Source organism: Oryza brachyantha, chromosome 1, assembly GCF_000231095.2.
Source record: "Oryza brachyantha chromosome 1, ObraRS2, whole genome shotgun sequence".
In the NCBI taxonomy this organism is placed as follows: Eukaryota; Viridiplantae; Streptophyta; class Magnoliopsida; order Poales; family Poaceae; genus Oryza; species Oryza brachyantha.
The window spans coordinates 4,121,272-4,146,088 of NC_023163.2; the positions used below are offsets into that span (position 1 = coordinate 4,121,272).

At 42.1% G+C, this 24,817-nt stretch overlaps 2 protein-coding genes across 2 annotated transcripts; one reads left to right on the top strand and one right to left on the bottom strand.

Moving 5' to 3' along the window:
* Positions 1-215: 215 nt before the first annotated feature.
* LOC102703917 (beta-glucuronosyltransferase GlcAT14A-like) lies at positions 216-3,226 on the top strand. The gene is made up of 3 exons (XM_040520188.1): positions 216-1,698; positions 2,111-2,186; positions 2,324-3,226. Exons 1-3 carry the CDS (start codon positions 960-962, stop codon positions 2,982-2,984), a joined length of 1,476 nt encoding a protein of 491 aa, XP_040376122.1. The 5' UTR covers positions 216-959; the 3' UTR covers positions 2,985-3,226.
* A 1,556-nt stretch (positions 3,227-4,782) lies between these two features.
* LOC102705015 (serine/threonine/tyrosine-protein kinase HT1-like) lies at positions 4,783-9,220 on the bottom strand. The gene is made up of 4 exons (XM_006643816.3): positions 8,538-9,220; positions 6,350-7,672; positions 5,531-5,986; positions 4,783-5,425 (listed from the first exon to the last, which is right to left on the bottom strand). Exons 2-4 carry the CDS (start codon positions 7,340-7,342, stop codon positions 5,183-5,185), a joined length of 1,692 nt encoding a protein of 563 aa, XP_006643879.1. The 5' UTR covers positions 7,343-7,672; positions 8,538-9,220; the 3' UTR covers positions 4,783-5,182.
* Between the last annotated feature and the right edge of the window lie 15,597 nt (positions 9,221-24,817).

Consider the following 24,817-nt stretch of genomic DNA (forward strand, 5'->3'; position numbering starts at 1 on the left):
GTTGCCGTGCCTGCTCGATCAAGCTAGCTCAGGAGACCAATGGTGACCACACCACATCGCCATTGCGTACGGCGACGAGACAAAGTAGAAGAAAGAAGAAGAAGAAGAAGAAAGCATCCGTTGCTGCTGATTATATGTAAATTATAATTATAAAAAAGTATAATTAGTGGGGGATGAGGAGAGGTTATGTCCGTGTTAGCCGGGGAGTTCTCGCCACTTGTTCTTCTTCTACGACATGTCTCCTCTTCCTCTCTTCCACTCCACGCTATATATAACACCCGTTCCCCGGGTTATCTGCTCGATCTCCTCTCCTCTTATCATCAATTAATTTGATTTGATTTGATTTGATCGCCCAGTTCTTCTTCTCATCAATGGATCGATGGATCTCTTGCATTGAGCATCGCAAGTGATTGCGATGAATGCATGGACGACGGCCTGGCCTGCTGCATGACCTGTTCATGTGATCGATCGACTGTTTCTCTTCGATTCTGTCCCTTTCTATGTCCCGAGTTGTTTGATTAGTCTCGTCGTTTGAAGAGGTCGTGTTCTTTAATTAGTCTTTTTTTTTTATTTGTGATCGATCGTGTTGTCTTAATTCTCTCTCCCTGGATAGTGGGTCAAGGTGCAGTGTTCAGATCGCTTTGCCAATAAGGTGTTTAAGGTCTCTGTGTTGGTTGCACTTGCATCAGCATCGTCTTTGATTTCCACTCGTTTTCTTGGGTTAAGGTCGCGATCGATCTCTTTGATCGGGTTCTTTGCGCGATCTTGACATCAAAAATTTGAATTTTTTTTCCCCTGTGTTGGATTAGTCGCATATATATCCATCCATCCGCTTATTCGTGGCAAGTTCTTTGAGAAAGATTTGTTCTTTGCTGCATCCATAAAGAGTTTGTGGCGAGATCGAGCCATGGAGTTTGTATAGCGTCGTGGTGGTGGTTGTGTTGTGTTGTTGTGGTTTTATGCCGGCGAGCAGCATGCACGGGGGTGGCGGGAGTGAGCAGCAGCACTCGCCGACGACGTCGGGGATGACGCCGCGCGGTGGCAGTGACCATTACTCGCCGCTGGCGACGTCGACGCCGACCAAGCAGTCGCCGCGCGGGGGAGGGGTGGCGGCGTGGTCGTCCCTCCTGCCGAGCGGCGCCGCGGCGGCGTTGGAGAGCCGGGGCGCGCTGGCGGCGGCGTTCTCCGTGTTCCTCTTCCTCGCCGTCACGCTGACGGTGACCACGTCGTCGTCGCTGTCCGTCGCGGCGTCGCTCTCCGCCTTCTTCCCGTCGAGCCGCGGCGCCGGCTTCGTGGAGGCGCACGCCCAGCAGCAGCAGCAGGCGCCCCCGTCGCCGCCTCCCGGCGCCGGCGTGGCGCGGCTGGCGTACCTGGTGTCCGGCTCCAAGGGCGACCTCGACCGGCTATGGCGGACCCTCCACGCGCTCTACCACCCGCGCAACCTCTACGTGGTCCACCTCGACCGCGAGGCCCCGGTGGCGGAGCGGCTGGAGCTGGCGGCGCGCGTCGCCAACAGCTCCATGTTCCGCCGCGTCGGCAACGTGGAGGTGATCCGCCGCGCCAACATGGTGACCTACCGCGGCCCGACCATGGTCTCCAACACCCTCCACGCCTGCGCCATCCTCCTCCGCCGCAGCCGCGACTGGGACTGGTTCATCAACCTCTCCGCCTCCGACTACCCTCTCATGACCCAGGACGGTACGCACCTTCGCCACATTGTTCGTCAGTTACTGCAGTAACAGAGACTGATATATATAGCTCTATGGGATATAGAGCCCACATGTCAGCTACAGCTACTACATAGCAGTATCCGCAGGCAATCCATGTCGCTCAACACAACGCAACCGAGCTTGCTAAGAGCAAGTTTAACAGTACAGCCAACTACTAGCTCCAATTTATCTATAGTCAATCTAATAGCCAATTTATATAATAGTTATCTACAAAATATTAATATATGGTCTTACATGTCATACACACGCTGTATCTTAAAGCCCGTGGTATAGCTGGCTACAAATTAGTAGTTTACTTCTCTTCTCTCTTTAAATATGTTTATAGCTGGCTTATAGCCTGCTATTGTACCTGCTCTAATTGAAAATTCCAATTCCTCCAGATATACTCCACGTGTTCTCGTTGATCCCGAGGAACGTGAACTTCATCGAGCACACCGGCTACCTAGGCTGGAAAGAGTGAGTACAACCACAACCACACAACTGATAGTTTTGACAAAATAGTTATCATCATCGTATGGTCGTGTTCCGACAAACAGGACATTCGATAGTTTTGACAGAATAGTTAACAAATACGTGATGAAATGGGGGTGCAGGGGGCAGAGGGCGAGGCCGGTGATCGTGGACCCGGGGCTGTACATGGCGCAGAAGCAGGACATCTTCTACGTGGCGCAGCGGCGGGAGCTGCCGACGGCGTTCAAGCTGTTCACCGGGTCGGCGTGGGTGGGGCTCAGCCGGGACTTCGCCGAGTTCATCGTGTGGGGGTGGGACAACCTGCCCCGGACGCTGCTCATGTACTACGCCAACTTCGTCTCCTCGCCGGAGGGCTACTTCCAGACCGTGCTCTGCAACGCGCCGCGCTTCGTGCCCACGGCCGCCAACCACGACCTCCACCACATCCAGTGGGACACGCCGCCGCGCCAGCACCCGCGCGCGCTCACCCTCGCCGACCGCCCCGCCATGGACCGCAGCGGCGCGCCGTTCGCCCGCAAGTTCGCGCGCGACGACCCGGCGCTCGACGCCATCGACGCCGACCTGCTCGGCGGCCGCGGCGGCGGCCACGGCGGCAACGGCACGGCCGACGACGCCGACGCCGACATGTTCGTCCGCGGTGGGTGGTGCGTCGGCGCCGGAGGGGGATGCGACGAGGTCGGCGACGACTGGGTGCTCCGGCCGGGGCCCGGCGCCGCCAGGCTCGACAGGCTCATGGACAGGATCGTCAGGTCGGAGGCCTTCGCCAACAGCCAGTGCAAGTAGCCGAAAGCTAGCTTAGCTTAGCTGCAGCTCAAGCTCTGATCAGACAAAATCACCATGGTTAATCTGCATCGTGTAATCACTTCGCTTGCCGATTTCCTTGCAAGTTTGTACAAATCATCCAATTAAGCATACTACGTATAGAGACACAGAACAATTGAGAAAGAGAGTATATATGTACTTGGGAATTAACTGTAATCCACTCTGATAATCCGGTCTCAGAAAGGACGAGTGTTTTTGTGGTTCTTTGCTTTACACAACTCTGACGAACAACAGCTGAAAAATGTTAAATTTCGTACTAACTACGAGTCTGCGACTAGAGCAAGTATAATAGTAGGCTATAAACTGGTTAAATACTTATATAGAGATGGGGATGAGAGAGAGCTTAAACAGGTTGTAAGCTTGTAGCCAGCTCGGTCACAGGAACCAAGAAACTTTGTGAGAGTGACATATAGATTCTGCATTAATAATGAAGAGCTAACTGCTATATGAGTAGGCTAAGAGAAGTCTATAAAAAATCTTATAGCTAGCTTGTTGACTATATTATTAACCTTGCTCTAAGCGTACTCCATTCTGACGTCGACAAGCTGAAAAATTGCTGCACTCCACGTTGAAACGGTTTAACGTGGCCCCTATGTGCTGGATTAGATTTCTCCGTCAGACATGTGACTTTATCACTAACATGTAAGTCCAACGACACGTCAGTGACAAAGTTACCATATCTTTGAAGACGAGGGATCTTGATCCGTGCAGGATCAGTTTTGCTAGTTTTCGATGCTGATAGGCGCCTGAACCTGAATTTCTGCCCTTTTCGATGGTAACGGGCCACTGAAGAACTCCAACGGTTTTGGGCGAACTGGTGCCCAGTTTTTGTTCCCCCAAAGGTGCTGCTCTCAATTCCAGAGTTTTGGTCAGTTTCAAACAAAAATTCCAGAATCTTTGACTTCTAATTGGTGTGCTAAACTACTCCTTTAGAGCAAGTACAATAGCACGCTATAAGCGAGCTATAAACATATTTTAAGAAGATAAGAGAGGAGAAAGAAGAGGAGTGGGCAGAAAGGAGAGAGAAGAGGAGTATGCTACTAATTTAGCAGCTGCAGCACAGACTCCAATACACAATGTGTGTATGACATGTGGGATATGATGGTATATGTTTTGTAGGTAACTATTGTATGGGTTGGCTATTACATTAGCTATAAATAAATTAGAGCTAATAGTTGGCTATAATATTGAACTTGCTCTTAGGACTCCTCAAAAATGTCGAGGAGTTCCTCCAAACCAAGTAGGCAATTTCAGAGTAAAACTTTTCAGTGGTCTGAATATCCTACTCATCACGGGAGGGGCAACTTCAGACTTTCAGAGTAGAGCTTTACAGTGGGATAAATTCAGCAAACAGCTAATCATGGAGATATGTTTCTGAATAAAAAGGGCTTCATATGAACCCAAGTTATCATTTGTATCTGGGACACATTCAAAAAATCAACCCAACTTCCACATACCTACTTGTTTCAGACTTTAACCAAGGTTTCAGGTAAAATGCTACTGAACAAAAAACTACCTGAAACTGACATCAGGCTACAATCTTTTAACCAAGGTTTCAGGTAAAAAATGCTACTGAACAAAAAACTCCCAGAAACTGACATCAGGCTACAATCTTTCAACCAAGGTTTCAGGTAAAAAAAATGCTACTGAACAAAAAAACTCCAGAAACTGACATCAGGCTACAATCTTTCAAGAAAAAGGAACATCACAAGGATAACCCAGAATTTTAGCAAGCAGTGATGTTGATTTCTCAAAAGTAGCATCATACTTAGGAGGACATAATAATAAAAGGTACAATAATTGTATTAACAACGCCATTTTTCCTGTCCTTGACGGCCTGGAGTCAACTCTGCATAAGTTTGTTTTATAAAATCTTAATATAAATGAGTGATTACGATATATGTAGGCTAATAATGCTGCTTTTTTTAAAGTAAGGCACCTGAATGTGAATGATCTGACACTAAATTTAACAAAATAGAAAAGTAAAAGGGAATCACCATATACAGCTACTATAAACCTGATAAACATCTCCAAGCATCCTACTAGAATACAGGTTCACCCTTTCTATTCAAAAGAACAAAAGGTAAATCTCATGCTAAACTAGGGGGCTTACAGAACCTGATAAAATATCGGCATACAGGATGCTAGTCTACAAGAACTCAGGTGCTATGTGAGGGCTTCAGCTTTTGAATCCAATGCAGAAGTCGCTTTTTCTGATCCTGGCAGGTGCTGTTCTTCAGTGAGTCAAGGCAGCCACCTTGCAAGAGAACAGAATGAAATTCCTCCAGAATTTTAACAATCTGCCAGAAATCAGGCCTCTTCTCAGGCTGCAATGCGCAACATTGCTCAATCAACGGTCTGAGAGCCATTGGACATTCTGGAGGAATTACTGGTCTCGCATGCTGAAAAATTAAACAGAAGGAGAAAAGGGTCACATACGTTTTTAGACATCTGCTCAGCAACAAAATTACTCTTAGGTGTACTCAAATTGAGAAAGAAACAGTTACCCTAGTGGCAACAGCATAAGCCGCCTGGAGAGGGGTTAAGTCATCAAAAGGAATTCTTCCAGATACCATTTCCCACAGGAGTAATCCAAAGCTATAGACGTCAACCTTCCGGTTGTATGCCTTACGCTTGATCATCTCAGGGGCCATCCACCGGTAAGTGCCTTCATCCTCCACTAGAACATCGCACAATGCCTCCTCACAGGCAATCCCAAAATCAGCAATCTTTACACAGAAGTTCTCATCAAAGAGAATGTTCTCTGGCTTAATGTCACGGTGTACAACCCCTTGAGAGTGAATGTACTCCAACCCACGGGCAACATCAAGAGCAATGGATATGATTTTCTCCAGAGGGATAGGGTGATGCTCTGTGCTGTTTAGGTATGACCTCAGGGAACCTCCAGGAAGGAACTCAGTAATGATGTAAAAAACTGGCAGGCATTTATAGAATGCTACTAGCTGCATCACATAAATAAGATCATAAAAGTTAGTCACTATTAGCACAACAACAGTTATTTAGCATTGCAGAGGAATTATCTAGTGTTGTCAGGTAATGGCAAGTAATCAAGCCGACCAGATAAACAGAAAGAATACACTAGCACTCTATAAGCTGAAATATTGAATGAGTGTATGAGTTATCCAGTGGCTTTTTATCTATGAAATGGAGGCTGCAGTACTAATTTAACCTGATCACAGTATCAAACTACAGGGTCATTAGAAGTAATAAAAGTAAAACCAGAGAACGTACCTTGACATATTTATTCTAAAAAAGATTGCAATATATGGCAGATACAATGCAATATAAAAGCTGTTATTTGTTACCTTGATCACATTCCTGTGATACAGGTGAGATAGAGCATTGATCTCACTATTATACTGCTTTTCAAGTTTTGCAGCCATCTTCCCATTGTCGTCATCATCAGGTTGCCGAATAAATTTAATAGCAACCGGTTTATCATCATAGAGACCTTTGTACAGTCGGCTATATGCCCCACAAGCAAATCTGTGCCCAACGAGCAGTTTGGATGGATCGAGTGTCCAATCAACTGTAGTTTGAACTGCCTGAGCCATGCTAACCCCATGGTTTCTCCGAGCATCAGTAGGATCCACCGCACTAACTCTTCTCCTTCCACCATTGTCAAAATATCGCTTTGTCCATGAGCTATCCTTTACAGATTTGTGCTTATCAGAGGCCACTGGACTTGAACACAGATCAGGGCTTTGGCTAATATCAGACACTTGTCTACCAAACGATTTGCCATAGATGTTTCTTTCAGATCCTCTATGCTTTGGGGGAGGGCTTGTAAACCTCCTGCTACTTGCTCTTGCTTCTCTGAACACATCAGAAGGCACTACACTTGGAAGAGGTGACTTTGACCTCTGCTTGTGCTGAGATCCATCAGCCTTCTTGAGACTATAATCCCGGTTCGGGTGTGCCTTGTTTAAGTAGCTGAGTAGCATCGCAGAGCTTGGGCTCTTGACCAGACTCTTTGCCTTCAGGCCCTTCGAATTAACAGAGTTCACGGGAGGGCTTGAAGGAATATCGAAATCTGCCTTCTGCTTGTTGGCCTTATTCTTATCAAGCTGAAGCGAGGAGCGGGCTGTTGGCAAGCTCACAGAGTGCTTGAATGCAGCCTCTGCATCCTCGTCCCGGTTAACAGGCATCGACACAGACTTTCCCATACTTACAAATCTCTGCAGTTTCTGCTCCACATCCCTGCCAAGGGGAGCAATAGGTGACCAGTGGTGATCCAACCTAGTGTACACAGTGTGGGAGAACTTGGCTCTCCTCAGCCATGAATTCTCTTTCTCCATTCTGGCAAATACGAAAGCAAAGAGAAGCTATCTCACAGGTGATCAAATTCCAACTTTGGATGCCTGGATTAGCAGAAACCACATATTGAAGTAGAATTCCGCGAAGGAGAAAAGGAATCTGTCAGAGGAAACGCCTCCAAGAGACCTAAGGCCAGGAATTGCTGTGATTCCTTGGCCCATCTGAAGTTGAATTCTCACAAGTCACAACAGCTTGCTTATATGATGGCTGAACTACAAGAATCTATGGTTTGTGTAAATATCGAAAATTGGAACTTTAGAACTTGTCGAGGTCGATGAAGAACAAGCAATTGGATAGGCTACTCAAGAATCCTGAAAGATAAACAGAATAGGGTGAGCAACATGCAGTATTGTATTGGCAATTATTGGTCATAGAATATTTTTGGTTCAATGGACAGAGCCAAAACGAGTATTAATTATTATTAGACTGAAATGTTAGACAAACATATTTGCAATATACTAATAAAGACTTGACTTTTTGTTAGCAGCGTTGGAGAACAACTCGCATGAACAGTGTTACTGTTAACACGCTGGTTTTGACAAATTGAAGCGTCACAACAATGGCAGGATTATGACCAGATCGAGCAGGAAACATGGAAACAACAGTTGGATTAGCCTGACTGATTGGTATACTACACATATATCAATCTTTTTCAATAAAAATCCGATAGTTCTTGCACGAAATCTTTGAACAGAACCAGAGAAAGACATCTCTTCTTTTGCTACAATTAGCAAAACAGACCTACCTAGATTACGACTTCTCCTAACAAAACCCAAAAAAAAAACTACTGTTCATCTATTCAAAAATCAACATCCAACTCCTAAAATTTTCAACATAACAGCAGCAGGGAGAGGGAGACCAAAAAAATAAAAAACAATCCAAAGGATGAACCTGATGAGAACCTGGAACAGATTAGCACACTGATGGCATCAACACCTGAGGCGTACATATGAACACAAAACCAATCTACAACATAAAGGTCGATGCTTTAGCTCTAACCAACAAAAAAAATCGCAACCAAACGACAAACCATCCTCTAAAAAACTTGCCTTTTTCAACAGAAATCGATCTGAAAAAGAAAAACGCAACGCATAACACCAACCCATCCCGCAGAAAAGTCGAACAAGAAAACAAGAAGGAGATCAATCTCCGCAGCAAAAGCAAGAAGAAACGAACCTCCCAGAGACCGCTGCCGGTTGAATCGGGCAGAGAAGAGAAGGCGCACGGGAGCCGGATCAAAATGCCAACTTCTCTACCCCCGAAAGGAACAAAAAAAAATCCCGAGTAGCCGATGAAGCCGAAGTGAATCGAGAAGGAGGAGGAGAAGACGGGAGAGATGCAGCTGGTATCGGATCGAGATGGCATTGAAGGCTGCCACCGGAAAGAGGGCCCGTGCTACACCCTGGAAACGCGGCCGTGCTCCGGTGGCATCGGTCTCCTCCCCTCCCCTCCCCTCTCTGCGCCGCAGCCCAACCTCCTGCCCTGCTGCTGCTGCTGCTGCTGCTCTCTCTCTCTCTCTCTGTTCACTGCAGCATTGGAGGGTTTGGTTCAGAATAAGGATAGCTACAGGGGGTGGCGAAAATTCTGGCAGTAACAGAAAGGTAGAATTTTTTGGGGGAAACTGCGGATTTTTCTTGCCTTCTCCTCACGGGGTACGAAACCACCATACGTCTGCACACATTGGAAGGTGGTGGTGGTGATGCTACTACAGATGTGAACAGGTGCCTGAAAATATTCAGGTCAGAGATAAGGGCGTGGATGGAAATGCAGATAAATTCAGGGGTGTGAAGAAGTGATGAATCGGTTTGAGGTTGAGGAGGAAGAAGTCAATGCAGAAGGGGAGAGGGGAAGAGGGGTTGTGGTGGAGTGTGGGGCTGGGGCTGGTAGCATAGCATGCAGGCAGAGGTGGAGAGAGGGACAGCAGAATTGAGAATGTCAGCTTTGCACAAAAAAGTGGTTAGGGTTTTTTTAAGCCTACATGACCCTCTCCTTTTCCTTCTTTTTCTTCGTTCTTTTCTTCCATTATTGGTGCTTGGGATCCTCCATGGCTAGGTTTTCATGTATCACTTTCTTTTTTTTCTTTTTTCAACTATGAGCATGCATAAATGAGTTGCGGCATCAACCGATAGGCTCATCATTAGGCTTATATTAATCATAAATTGAACGACTTATTTACGATTAAAAAAATTATACATAAAATTTATATATGTGTTCTTAGCAAGACTGAAAAATAAAGTATGATAAAAAAAAACCTCAAAATCAACTCAAAAACTAAGCTTTTGGATTCAACTTTTGGCTTATATGCATTAGAATAAGTGAACAGATAAGGCCGTGAGTTTTTCTTTCTAGTAAAATTGTTGTTCTCTTCTGTATAGGATTGTATATGATGGTGAAATGTAAAATTCTCTCCCCTCTACTTCTCTAATATTTTTTAGTCGTTTGATTTATGTAACATAAGAATAATAATGTTATCAAAGTGGATAATCATAAAAATTGTTGAACTATTTCTATAGATCGTGGCACTAATGGGGCTATATACACAAAGATACCTGATTTTTAAAATACACCCTAAACATTGCATTAACTCTTCCATGACTAGTGTGATGATATCATGTGAGCCCATGGGCCAAAGAAGACATAAGCGTGCTAGGATATCGACGATATCGATAAAGAGGATTCAGGTCAAATAGGACACGGAAGCAACAAGTAAACAACCATACATGGTGACATAAAGATAGAGCCGTAGTAAAGATCCTAGTTGTGCCCTTCATGGGGGTGAAAATAACAAACTAATCAAGGATATGTTTGGAATGAAGAAAACACAAAGGATCTTGAACGTATAGTATTCTCACAATTCCATCATCCAAAACATATGATTGATGAATGCTATTCATAAGGAAAGGTTTTGAAGCATAGAAGACCTATATGTAACTAAAGGAAAATTCCATTGCTTGTGTATCAGGTTTTAATGTTTTAATACTCATGTTTTATCGTTACTATATAGTCTAAAAATAAAAGAAGAACAATATCTACCGATCATGTTCTAGGACATATGCTAGATAGGCGAAAATGATTTATGAGTGTCAAATATGAGTTTATGCATGGAGAGGGTAGTGATTTCTCGATTAGTTGTCTTCGATGGTGAGGGAGATTCATTCTCCCACTGGGTTCATCTTGTTATCATCATTAATGCATTTATGTAACACAAAGTAACGCTATCACACAGAGACAACAACATAATCTATTAATATTTTCGAAACCATAGAAAAGGGAAAACCATTGAACTATGAAATTGATAATCAGATGCACAAAATACCTTATTTTGAAGAGGAATTACTCGTCAATGTCCACTACTTGAAATAGGTTCTTAAGCTCACATGTATCAATATAGTAATGTCTCTTCCCCTTCCCCTCCTGGCTCGGCCTTATATCTTCCACAATGGATGGATGTCATCGTGTAGGTAGGAAGACACGTGGGAGCAGGGGTGATGACTAAGAGGTATCGGGTCAAAATTGGCGAGAATACCAAGAGATAGGGTGAGGATGCAACAAATATGTAGATACATGTGTTAGTGTCGACGACGTGACGTAGAGGATGAAATAAAGTTATGAGGTAGGTGTGGCCTTCAAGCATGGTAAGATCAACTAAAGAGGCGACAAACGAACAAAGTGTTTTTTCAAGAGATGTTTTCAATCAATCATGTGAATACTAGCCTCCTTGCCGAAAGGCCAAGATCCACCTCTTGACTTTCTTCTCACATCGGGTTCTCCTCTCCAAGAAAATTCCTTTTGTGACCGTCAGTTTTCACGCTATCCCTTCTATGCCATTAATTTTTTTTGTTATCCCTTCCATACAGTTATTTTTATTGCAAATTTAGAAATCAAAATTTCAATGAATTTTAATTGATTTTGACAAAATTTTAAATGCCCATCCCATTTCCATGTAAATCTCCTCAAACTATGGCTAAAGGTGAATAAAAATATATATGATTTGGTTTTGAATAGTCAACTAAAGGTCAATTGATGGGACGACGTAGAAGGAATCTCAATTGATGGGACGACGTAGAAGGAATCAACATAAAAACTCAAAAACATGTAGGGGATAAGGAAAAAAGCTTAGGGGCATAAAAGATACGAGGGCAAGAATTTGGAAGGGCACATAAGGAAATTTCTCTCTCATCTAAGCAAGGATGAAGCCATAGCCTTGTAAGAGAGCGAAACATTAATGAAAGATTTGGGTTGCTCGGACATTAACTAATGCACATCATGGTTTAAAAATGGCATCAAAAGATGGAAATTAAAAGGTTTTCTCCCACCCTTGGAGATGTATATACCTCCTGACACTTGAGATATAGTTCTTCATGAAAGGAGGTAACAAAATTAATCTGAATAGGATTGCATTGGAAACTCACCTTTACAAATGCTTCTGGTTTATCTACCTCTTTTATAGGTATTGCTGTTTGTATTATCTATACTAGCATATTGCCTATACATTGCAACGAGATTTTATCAAAGAAAATTATTATTAACATGTTATCACTATTTTTATGTACATAATCTCTTAATTGCTTTATATATCTATTACTGACATGTGGGGCCGTTGGCCCCACAACCTCTTTCTCTTCCTAAAAAAATAGAGCTAGTCAGGTGGTTGGCATTTGGGTCGTACAATAGTTTTTATTTTAAAATCAGGGAGTTGGTGGTGGGATGGGTGACAGATCCACTACAATTAACTTTTCTTTATAAGACTATAGATAGAGAAAACAAAGAGAGGAGGGGGGAGCTCGGCTCCGGCTGAAGCAGAGGAGGGAGGGTGCGGCCGAGCGATAGCGTGGCGGTGGTCAACGACCGGCGACGACGCGGTTAGCAGTGGCGGTGACTAGGCGGTGCGTGAGGGGGGAGAGGACGAGGAGCGGAGGAAGAGGCAGCGGCCTTGGCCGAGCGACAGCCAAGCGGGACGGCGGCGAGCACCGACGGTGGCAACGATGATCGACGGACAGCGGCGACAGTGGCGCATCTACGCCGGCGAGCGACGGCGCGAGGCAACGCTAAGCGGTGAGTGGTGGCACAAGACCGTCGCGCGCGACGGCAATGAGCGGCGAGGCGCAGTGGTGCGCGCGAGGCATGTGCACGTGCAACGGCAACGCGACATCCCGGTGGTGACAGCGATGGCTAGCACGCGACGGCGGCGGTTACGCAGCATGGCGGCAACCCGAGAGCGGCGGCGGCATGGGAGAACAGAGGAAGGGAGAGGGGAGTGCCCTACCGACAACAACGACGATGGTGGCAGCGCGAGAAAGAGGAGAGGAAGGGGGCAGAAGGATGCTCATCGGCGCAAGGGCGAGGGCGGCGACGACGCAAGACTGATGATGACAGCGCGGGACCGTTGGCGGCAAAGCGCGACGATGAGGCAGAGGGGCGCAGAGGGTGAGCGCGAGGGAACGACGGAGGGGAAACGATGGTGGCGACTAAGGGGGGATTTATAGGGGAGGCGGGCGCGACGGTGGTGCACGAATGGCAGGGAAGTGGTTGGCGACTGATGGTTGTGGCGCGTGTGTGCGGGATAAGTGGCGGGCTCGACTGCGGGCGAGCGATAGTGGTGGTGTCGCGATGCAATGACGTGGAGGCGAGGCGATGTGGCGGCACAGGATTGGTGAGACGAGGAAGACGATGAGGCGTGGGCGCGACAGACGTTGACACGGTGCGGTGGACGCGGGGGAAGGCGGCGAGAACGCGGAGGGCAGCCAATAGTGCGGCGGCGCGGCACCGTGGTGTGGCTCGAACATAGGTGGGCACGCGCGCGACGAACGGAGGGTGGGCCCCACCTGTCAGTCTCATGCGGAAGGAGAAGGAGGTAGCGTGGACTCTGGCGCGAGCAGGCCACGGCCCAAGAGGAGGGAGAAAAAGAGGGAGGGAGAGGGGAGAGCGAGAGGGCCGAGAGGGGTAGATGGGCCGAGCGAGGAGAGGAGAGGGGAAGGTGGCAGGCCCGCTGGGAAGGAGGGAAGGGGAGGTGGGCCGCCGTCCCAACCGACTGGAAAAGAGGAAGAAAAATAAAAAAGAGAGTAAGGAGGAGGGAAAAGGAGAAAAAAGAGAGTGAAAAAAAGAAAAACGGGAAATAGAAGGGGAAAAGGAATTTGCCTCCAATTTCGCCGATTTTTATTAACTTTATTTAAGCAAATTTTATTCACTAAAATTCGAATTTAAAACTTGTTAATTATTTTGAGCGCTTCCGGGACATTTTAAAATATTCGAAAAGATTAGGGATTTTTTCCTGAACTTAATTAAACAAATTGATTTTCGAGGATTTATTTAATTATTTTCGATAAGGTAAAACTCAAGATGTGATACAGTGTGTCTTGCACACCACTAACAATGACATGGCCAAAAGCTTTATATGATGAAAATATTTTTCTCCGAGGTTTAGTAATAAAATTATTTATTAAAGAAGTTTAAAAAATAAAAAAAAATGAAATCTGCTAGTTATAAAAGAAATTAATTTTGTGAGTTTGTCATGCCATTACCACCACCTCAGAATTTTTTGTACAGATACATACATGTGATTTTTTAGATCCAAACGCCAAAAAAAATGTAAATTTTGAATCATCTAAAATTGCAAATTGCTAAGCACGCATCTGAGACTGCAATTTACAGTTAACTGCAATTTCGTTGCTATATATGTTTTTGTTTTACTTTATCCAAGTGTGATTTTTCATCATGTATTTTTTTTCAAAATTTTCACATATTAGAATAATTTATTCTTCAACCATTGGAAGTAAAATGTAATAAATATTATGGCACCGATGATAACCATAGGTAATCATCCGAATGAAGAGAAAAGTGGCTTCTATTTTTTTTTTTAAAAAAAAAGGTGCCTGAAATCTAGACAGTTTATACGTATATTTATTATTTAAATAATCTCTTTTATATAGTTATATAATTGTGTATTTCTGGCTCCTAAAATAATTTATTTAGCTCTTGTAAAATACTAAATCTCTATCCCAGAATAACTCCATCTTTAGCGATTGGAATGCAAATTAAGGAGAAGTAAAAATGAACATAGTGTTTATTGTTAATAAGAAAATAGTACTGGTGGTTGGGTTGGTAGGATTTAAAACTCATCGAATTGCGACTAGAGTTAGTTAAAAGCGGAGATGTGAACTTAATTTGGGATCAATGTTGGATGCTCATCGCTAAAGATAGACTTATTTAGGATATAAAGGGCATTTTTCCAAGTACATAATTTATGATATGCTACTAAGTTTAAATCGTGGAAACACCACTATATTGATAAATGTAAAGTTTAAGTGAAATTTTGCAAGTTCGGCGCAAAAGTAGTACGGTGGTCGGTACATGGAACAAATTAAACTATTGATCATCCTCATGAGCGGTGGAATAGCTAATAGTTTCTGTAGGTTACAACATCTTTTCTATCCATCTAACACCATATAAATATGGAGTAGATATTGCATGTTGACTTGATGCCAGCAATAACCAAGACCATAATGGACTAATCACATGCTCAATCTCAGTGCTGACAAAAAAATGGAAAAAAAAAAAACTATTGTGTGCCTGACTTGCAGGAGCATGAACATGACACCTCACACCTGCAAGCAAGCCTGTTCACACACCTCAAGATCCATGCCATGGAAGATCACACAGCTAATCCAATTAGAACTAATTTCTTTTCCCTAATCTAACCAAGCATTTTTCCTATGTACTTCCCAGCTTTGTCTCACCTCTAATTGCATCATCCAAAAGGAGGAGGAAGATGAAGAAGAAGGATAAAGAAACAAAACTCTGCACACACCCCTTGCTTTGTCACCTGTCCCAGTGGCCACTATCCAATGCCAAAAGCTGATAGATCTTCAGGCTGAAATGAAATGGACATCTTCAGAAATGGACAGGTAGCAGCAGTAATACAGACAGAAGAAGAGCAGAAAAATGAACAAGTGAAATGGCATTTGGAGTGCAGAGAAACGTCAAGTGCCTAATTTGGCTGGATGGATGCACGTCGGCGTTACGGGAATCTCGTATTTTTTTTGTCTGAACTTTGCTCGGCGACAAAGTCACGGCGCCTGAAAATCGCCTGCCATCACATGTTCCCTCTGAATTTTCAGCAGCGACAATAATTCGGCAAATTTCGGTCAATTTTTCCCTTGTTTTTTGCAAGGCATTGGATGATGGTTTATTTGTAAAAATCTTGGAGAACACACCTGATACTGCATATGAACAAAAAAATTGATAAATTTCTAGTCATATGGAATTAAAACAAGTTGGAGGACCAAATTTTGAGTAGTCCCAGTTTGGGACGAAATCCCTTGGCATAATACCAGAATCTAAGAGGGATTATCAAATGCTTCACGGCACTAAGATTCACTTCTGTTTTCTTTAAAGAACACAAAATTTTAAGTTATCAATTGATCCCCTTCTCCAATCTCCATCAACCAAAGGACCGGCCAAATTAACCAAACGTGGGGACAAATGAAAAATTCAGTCCATGATAAGTTTGATAATGATTTATATTATAACAATAAAAAGACAGACGTCAGAAACAAAGTAAAACCAAATTATTATAAGAAGAAATTACCCGACTATCACTGTCAATCTGTCATGGTAGAATGAATCAAAGTAGAAGGAAACCGGGTGTAGAAATAGATCGCCCACAGTTTCATCATGTAATGATATGATATATAAAAATAATCTGCTCTGCTCGACTCCAAGTGCTCTCTGATGTATGCAGCAATTGCAATCTTTCTTTGCAGAGAGAGATAAAATTGTATTTATTGGATCATCCCACCTGAAGATTTGAAAAGAAAATTAAGGTTTGAGGCACTGAACTGAAGATGAACAGAAGAAGGTGCTGATGGCTCAAAAGAAGCCCACTAGGCCCATTTTTTCAGTCATCTTTATAGGCTTCAAAAACCATTACAATGTCGACAAAATCATGGGCCATAAATACATGGTACAGCAATGAAGGCCCAAAGATGAAACGTACCAAGCCCACTTGGATTTGCAGGATTTTTCACATAAAACCATTTCGAATCTCACTGTAATTGCATGGCAAAGAAAAAAAGTCAAACAGTGCTTAAACTTGCAGCCCCCTCTTTTCATTTTTGCTTAATACTTATAAGCCAAAATTTGAATTTTCAATATGAAATTGGGATAGATTTTGAGGTTTTTCATCGTAGTTTATCGCTAATAGCACATATATAAAAATTTTACGTATAAATTATTTTTATTTGTAAATATGGTTGATTCCTCCTAGACAAGCTGATCGAGGGTAACAGCTGCCCTCCATCATGATGATATGGCAACGAAACAGCAGTGTTTAGTGTGCTAATCAGCCAAAGGAGGAGAAAGGCTTTGATTTGACAGACGGCAGGTTAGTGACCAAATGGTAATCAAGCAGGCGAATTAGCTGCTGCTGTGCTTGTGGGGGGAAAGGCAATTAGGGACGGGAAGGTGGGTCACTCACATGGCACGGCACTTGCATTGGCTGCGTTGGTCCACTCCACTCCGGGTTGGACCCCCCCACACTTGGGTCAGGCTCCACACTGCACTGCACTTCACTTCCTCCCGTTTCTCCTCCTCCTCCTCCTCCTGTCATGTTTCAAATGGCTACTCTGCCTTGCCTGTCTTCTGCTAGCCTTACAAGATGACACAAACTCCTTTTTTTTTTGTTGAAATTATCATCATTTGTCATCCAATTGACATGTCTTTGAGGAATTGTTGCCTAGGAGGGGTTAAGGCCCCAAGCCCAGCTGTGAGCCTCTTGGGTTCGGAGTGAAAAATAAAGGATAAGGTACACAAGCTATGCGGAGGAGACGAGCATGGAGATACTCTATCTGTCCAAAAAAACGAATTCTTCGGTTTCCGTATCCAACGTTTGACCATACGTCTTATTTAAAAAATTTTCAGGAAATTAAAAAAAAACTAGTCACACGTAAAGTACTATTCATGATTTATCATCTAATAAAAACAAAAATATCAATTGCAAAAAAAATTAAATAAGACAAAGAATTAAAAATTAAAGGTAAAAAATAAAAAATTAGTTTATTTTGGGACGGAGGGAGTAGACACGAGTGTGCATAGTTAATACGTAGGCCGCAGTGGTGCATGGTGATTGGACTTGCCAACGGTAGGGCGAACTGATGGAGGGATGATGGGAGTGGCATCTAACAAAGAAATTCTCAAATTCGAATAACAATATGTGAAAGACTTACTGATTGACTGACCGTGGTAATTTAAAAAACATGTGAATTGAATGCCAAATAAGTGCAGTTTCTCTTTTTGGTGTGTGCCATAGAACCTTTGAAACTTTGTTGAAATTCTATCCGTAATATCGCTCGCTCATTTTTCACAAAATAAACCCGCTATGTTGTTGTATTATGCTATATATCAGACAGCCAACTCACAGCTTGGCTCCACCGCCAAGATTTTGAGAAATGATCAATAAAAGTAATGATGACGACTGCGAAATAATCCCTTCATATTTTTTATATGACGTACTTAACTTTTAGATTCACGTTTGACCTTTTGTCTTATTCAAAAAAAATTATATAATTATTAATTATTTTGTTATATATTATTATAGAAACTTTAAGTATGCTTTATAATTTTTTATATTAAGATATAAATTTTGAATGAGACAAACGGTTAAACGTAGATTCAAAAGTGAACGGCGTCATATAAAAATATGGAGAGAGTATAATTTATCATCAACTCCAGCAGCTGCGATGTGTTGTATATATTTGATTATAAGGTAACGATAACGAATTTATTCACATCCCGTATACATAATAATTAATCCATCCATTCACAACCGGTGTTTCTCTTTTCCCCCCGACCCGTGGTTAAAACATGCACATTTATGCAAACAAAACTTACACTACGTGGCAGTCAAATTGAGCCACCGACAGATGCTGTAGCAGTGAGACGAAGAAGAAAAAGCTCTGTTTATATCATCATCATCAAACGATCTACCGTTGAGATTTGAGAAACCTCTCATCATAAGACGTTGCAAAAGATGTCTTGAGGTTAATTTGTTTGGGGAGTTATAGATTCTGAAAAGAGCTATTTGGTAGTCAGCTTTTGAGAATTTGAAAAAACTCTTAAACCCAACTTCTCCATCTGTAACTACAGGTTCTCGTAAGAACCATTTGGGACAGTTTCTAAAAAAAAGTGGCTTCTGAGAGAAGCTGCCGTTGGCCGTTGGAACCAAATTAAAGAAAAGAAGAGGTGTTGGTAGAAGCTTGCAAAGGAGAGTGTTGGGTGTACGTAGGCTTAAGTGCGTTGCAGGGGTGTACGGGACGTCCTTGGAAAGGCGCTGCTCCCCGGAATTTATACCCCAAAACCCAGCCGCATTCATATTCATGTCATGTGCGTGCGTACGCTCGACCCAGTCTACAGGCCGTTGCTCCCCAGTTCTTCTAATATCTCAATCTAGTACCGGCATCCAATCTTCAATGTACTGTACATCATTTTCTTCTGAATGCTTCCTCTTTTTTGGTTTTGTTTGGTCTTAATGAATTTCGATTTGCGTCGGTTTTGTGTTTTTTTTTCTTTCTGAATAGAATTATTTGCTTGAGTTTCTTATGAACTATATGTATCTTTCACTTGAATAGATATCTAAATACGGCACATTGTTCGAGCTAGCTTATTCTTCTTTTTTTTTCTTCTGTTTTTACACGGACGTTTCTTCATCGGCTTAAATTAAATAGTATGTTTTTTTTGAAAAAAGGTGTTCATGTCCAAATTCATTATCTTACATTTATGAATTAACTTTTAACTTTATAGCGGTTAATTTCATTGTTTATACCTAATTTTCAGGAAGAAATAACACACCTCAAGTATCTCGTATATATGTTTGGTTGCTTAAATTTAAAAATATTAATTTTTGTATCTTTGTAATTAACTTTTATAAGTAACACAAGGCTCATACCGATGGATCGAGTCGAAGATGATGTAGCGATAACATATAAAATAAGATTATGCGGTAGATATTGATATCCTTTTTGGGACCACGTCACGAAGCTGCAAAAAATTCTATATATAAAACCCATGACTTGACATCAATAATAAGGTTGCTATTTATTCTCCATTAAACCCGTGCTAGCCATTTCATATGCATCACTAATGGTGGGGGATTCATGCATCGAGCTACCTAGTAAAAAGGTTAAAACGATGTGGAGATGTGGGCATATGCCTTAGCACTCGTATTGGCTTCCCTTGTTAAGTCAAACATATTGGTTATTACACATACAACAAACACAAGATTCTTACACCGTTGGCAACTCATAAAAAATATCCCCTTCGACTTACCAAAGGTATATTGAAAGGTGCAAAGACGTAAGACGAGCGATTAGATGGATCAAACAGAGGGTGCATATATATGATGTAGGTACTTCTAATAATCAATAGGCAATCTAAGTTATATAAAGAAATTTTAGCCTATCCTTGGCGTGATTTGATCGTCCGATCTTGATCTAACGGTTCAAAAGTGTCACGATTGAATCCAACCTACTGATATTGTTGGTGTTCTAAGGGCATATACGGTATGCCACATAAAGATGTGGCTACTAGTTTCACAGGGAAAGCCACTTTATGTACGTTTTATATTTTAGCCCTTGCATTTTTATATGTCAGTCATTCCCTTTTCTTTATGAGGCAAATCGATTGAATATTTTGTATTTAAACACCTGTGAGAAAAAGAGCAGGTATATACATGCCCTCATATCAAGCGGGCCCACATGTCAGCCCACTTATATTTCTCCCCTTTCACCTGCCCCCCTCTCTACCCTTAGCCCGTCGCAGATCCAAGTGCCGCTGCCACGTCCGCCGTTGTCACCGCGTGCGCGTCCTCCACCGTCTCCCCGTGCACGCCCGCCATCATCACCGCTTCCTCCACTGCCATGGTTGCTTCCTCCAATGCCGTCATCGCCATGGCGTGCGGATCTACTCGAGCACCAGCGAGATCGATGTCCTCAGTGAGCGGATCCAAGTGGGCGGCGACGGCACAGATCGGGCATGGCGGTGCAGCTCGGGTGGTGGTGACGGAGCTCACGCGGCAACAACGAGCTAGGGTAGGCCCTTCTGCTCCCCTCCATCGCTGCTGCACCACTTTCTTCTTGCGAATCCTAGGGCACGACAGATGATGTGGAGCTGAGGCTCATGTACACTCTGCAAGAGACGCTGAGCTCTGCGGGAGGCATGTCAGAAGCTAATCTAAAGATATGGATATGATGTGGCGACACGGAACCACTCATCGTATCATCGCATTGTGCATGCCGTAACATACAGAGCCAGAGGAGGGATCCCAGATGGTGGCATCTTTACCTAACCTTTTGGTCGTTTTAAGTTGTGCTTTATATGGCAATCGTTTCTGTCGCTGTGGGTGCATGCTGACATGAGATTCCGAACACATCTTCTGCTTTGAACAAAATTTCGTTTTGCATCCATCTCCACTCTCACCCTCTCGTGTAAACGGCATGTGGCAGCTTTAATTCTTATTTATTTATTTATTTAGTTTCTTTTTTTCTGCTGCCTCATTTCTTTGTGATGGGAAACAAGGATCAGATGCCACACTGTTAATTAATTAAATCGTACATCAATTAGAGAGCACCGGAGACTCGGTTGACCTCTCACAAGAAAAAGGGAAGGAGGGGAAAGACACCCTAGAAAAACTTAACATTGCAATGATTTGACCCATTTTCACCACAATCAGCTGCGCTTAGGCCATATTTGAAATAATTAGTGTTCGCTTGCTTTAAATTTCAGTGCTTAATTTTACAATTAACTTGAGCTTTTAATTTTCCGTTGTTTTTATCATTCAGCCGTAGCTTTTAAACCTGTAATGCTGCAGTGCAAATTAAATACAAAAACCTTCGAAACAGGCCCTTAATTTGTCTGCAGTAAAAAAAAGGAAGCGAGTATTTTTACCGTCGGTGACTAAACGGAGCAGTCGGTAACATCGGATCCCCGTAACGGGCACAGCAAGAGCAACGGCTTAATTTGCGGCTAGCTTAGCTCCGACCAATTTAATTGGACAGTACACTCTACTGCACACATAACACACGAAATTAACTGCTCCATCCGTTCATAAATAAACAAAAAAGTTCAATGCCTCCATCACTATCGGATACGTACTTATAAAGATTTTTCATGTATATATACCTGTTCAATTCCTCCCAAATTTCCATCAAATTATTCTAAGCTAAACATTGTTATAAATAAATAATTGTTAAGAGTGAGTGAACAGTTCGATCTAAAGAAAAGATAGAGAAGAAACTTAAATCAGACAAATAGTGCTACACAATTTCTTGTATTTATGGGCGAAAGTAGAGCCAAAATATATTGTAATCTATGGGTGAAGGGAGCACACCACTGCCTATTTCATTTCCTTGAAGTAGCTACGACTAGCAAGCTGATGCTATACTGGGACTCGTACATCATGGCATTCAAAATTCAAACTGTTTCTACAAGCCGTAGCAGCAGTGCAGCGACGAGGACACAGGGGGTGGGGGTAGAAATGAGTCAAGATCCATGGATTCTTTCATAACCCTATTTAATTTTTAAAATTTTTTAGCTCAAAACTTTATACAATTTTATTTTTAATATGTTTTGAACCTGACGCTTAAATTTTATAGGCAAAATAGTTAGGCTCATTACTACCCCTACGTACGCATGCTCATATATGCAGCGAAGCCATGAACCGTACGTGAAAAAGTCGGCTGCAATGCGCGGTTCTACCACCTCTCTAGCGCATGCGGAAGCGGGAATTTTCTAAGCCTATAACTTAACGAAATAGTATAATTTTTTTGATAAATTTTACCTAAAACTTAGAATTTTTCTAATGTAATTTTTTAGCCATGCTTAGGGCTTAAGCCTAAGGCTACCCCATAACTGGTTTCACTATTGCCCTGTAGGCTGCAGCGAGTGCTACAATATTTCTGTTGTGCAAGCTCGTGTCGAATGGATCGATATAGGATGATGAACTGTGTTGTGACGACAAGACGACAGGGAGATAAATAAGATATGATGCAGAGAGAGGAGAAAAAAATTGAAAATCTTGGCGGAGTTTTCCCTGTTGTTGACGGTGTGTGATGACGAAGAACATCAATCACCGCAACATGGTTGCGTTGGATTCCCGTGTTAGTGGTAACTTTGCTCCAGTTTACAGTTTAGTACTCTCTTCATTTCACACGGTAAGAGTTTCTAGTCTTATCTAGATTCATACAGATATTAATAAATTTAAACACATATACAAACTATATGTACACGAATCACCGGCAGAGTTTTCACCGTTGGTGATAGTGTTTGATGACAAAGAACATCAATCACCACAAGAGAGTTGTGTTCGATGTGCATGTTAGTGGTAAATTTGCTCTATTTTAGTACTCCCTTCATTTCATACCGTAGAACCTTTTAGTCTTATATAGATTCATATAAATACTAATAGAATCTAGACACATATACAAATATATATATAAATCAATGGATGGATGTAGGTAAGGGTAGAAAGTCTGTAGTTAAGAAAAATAGATGTAGGCACGTCATTAAGTGTATTACACATGCTAGATCATAACATGGAAATCTTTGCGAAATAGACTCCATAGGCAACTGTGTATCATTGAAGCTATCATATTTATTAACATTGAATAATTTTACAGTCCTTGAATAGATACTGAGATGTACTAATATTTTATTGTAAAATTTGGTATCTTTTAGTACTTAAGATACCAAAATTTACATAGAAAAAAGTTGTACCTCCTGGTACCTTCTCAAGGACGGACTGTAAAATTACTCATCAACATTTTAAATAGTCACTATTAAGTTTATCCATAATTAGAAACATATGTTCTATACATCAGTTTGAATTATGTTGGTATAGGGTCCACCTTGCTTCCTATCTGTTAAAATGCTCTTTGAATCAGAATAGAATGTTATGTATCAGAATATAAGCATTTCTGTCGCATGCAGTACTACCTTTGTCATCAACCACTTCTCATTTTACCCCTACTTACCCTGTCACCCCATTCATTCATTATTTTTAAGAGGCAACATAGTCTTTTCTTCTCAAACTTAATCCCTACTAAAAAAACCCTAGAACCACTTACATTTTGGGATGGAGCTAGTATTCCAAATCATCTAGTGAAATAGAAGTAGAATGTGGCTCTACGGTGAGTTACTTCTCTATGAATAATTCAGCGGGGACGTATTCAGTTATGACAGATAAAGAAGTCATATATGCTACGCTACCAAAAGGAAATATGTCTCCAAAATACCTAGGGATAATCAAGTATGAAAGTCAACTTAGAGAGTGGTCAAAATCACCTCGGGTTATCATTGTGCACATGTGATCCCCTACCCTTTTTGGAGGGCATTTCTGTAACTTCTATATGTACTTCTGAGACTATAAAAGCTAGATGAAGCCCACCGTAACAAGGGGATTATATTTTATTAGAAATATTACCGTGATTATTAAACATCGTACTCAAATTTACACCTTACATGGATAGACGGGAAATCTCCTGCTCGTCACCTATCCCATTTTCTTGCTTGTGACGTAAGGTCGCAACAAATTAATTTAATTCCGATTTAAATTTGATTGAAACATGAGCAAAGATGGTTATCACATGCATATACCTATTAAAAACAGAACTTATTTCTTACTCAATTTTCTATAAGTTTACTAAACTGCTAAACGGTGTAATTTAAAAAAAACTCTTTGCTAGTAGCATTTCTTGAAATATTTTTCCATTTTCCAACTTTATGATAATACTTAATTAATCTTAACTAATTAGTCGTTGAAAAATGTGCTTGACTAATCCGCTCAGCCGAGCAGCACAAGTTTAAGCATTTGCAAAACAACACATGCACGCATGTAGTAGACCCTTATGGTGCATTGGCGCTTAAACATGTAAAACAAATAAAATAATTAGGAAGGGCGACAAGTTTAAGCAGAGTGTGGATTAACGCCCTTAAATTCTATTGTTATGTCTCCACTGAAATAGTGAAATCCGAATAGCGATATCCGGAGACGAGGAGGTGGTGTTTAGATTCCAAAATTTGTTGGAACAAATGTTACGTCAGACGTTTGACCAGATGTCAGAATAGATTTTTGAACATAAATGAAAAACAAATTACAGATTCTGCCAAGAAACTGTGTGACGAATTTGAGTCTAATTAATCTATAATTAGCACATGTTGGTTACTGTAGTACTTATAACTAATCATGATTTAATTAGGCTCAAAAGATTTGTTTCACGATTTTTCTCGTAACTGCGCAATTAATTTTTTGGATGTGGTGTTTTTGGAAAAATTTTTAGGAGCTGAACAGGGCCTCATGAATAGGTTAAGCAAAGCGTTAGCCGAGTGATGAGTCCCCAGCTTAAGTGCGGCTGCGACTGCGAGCGACAGATCTGAGAATCTGAGATAATCCCCGCTCGATTTCTGAC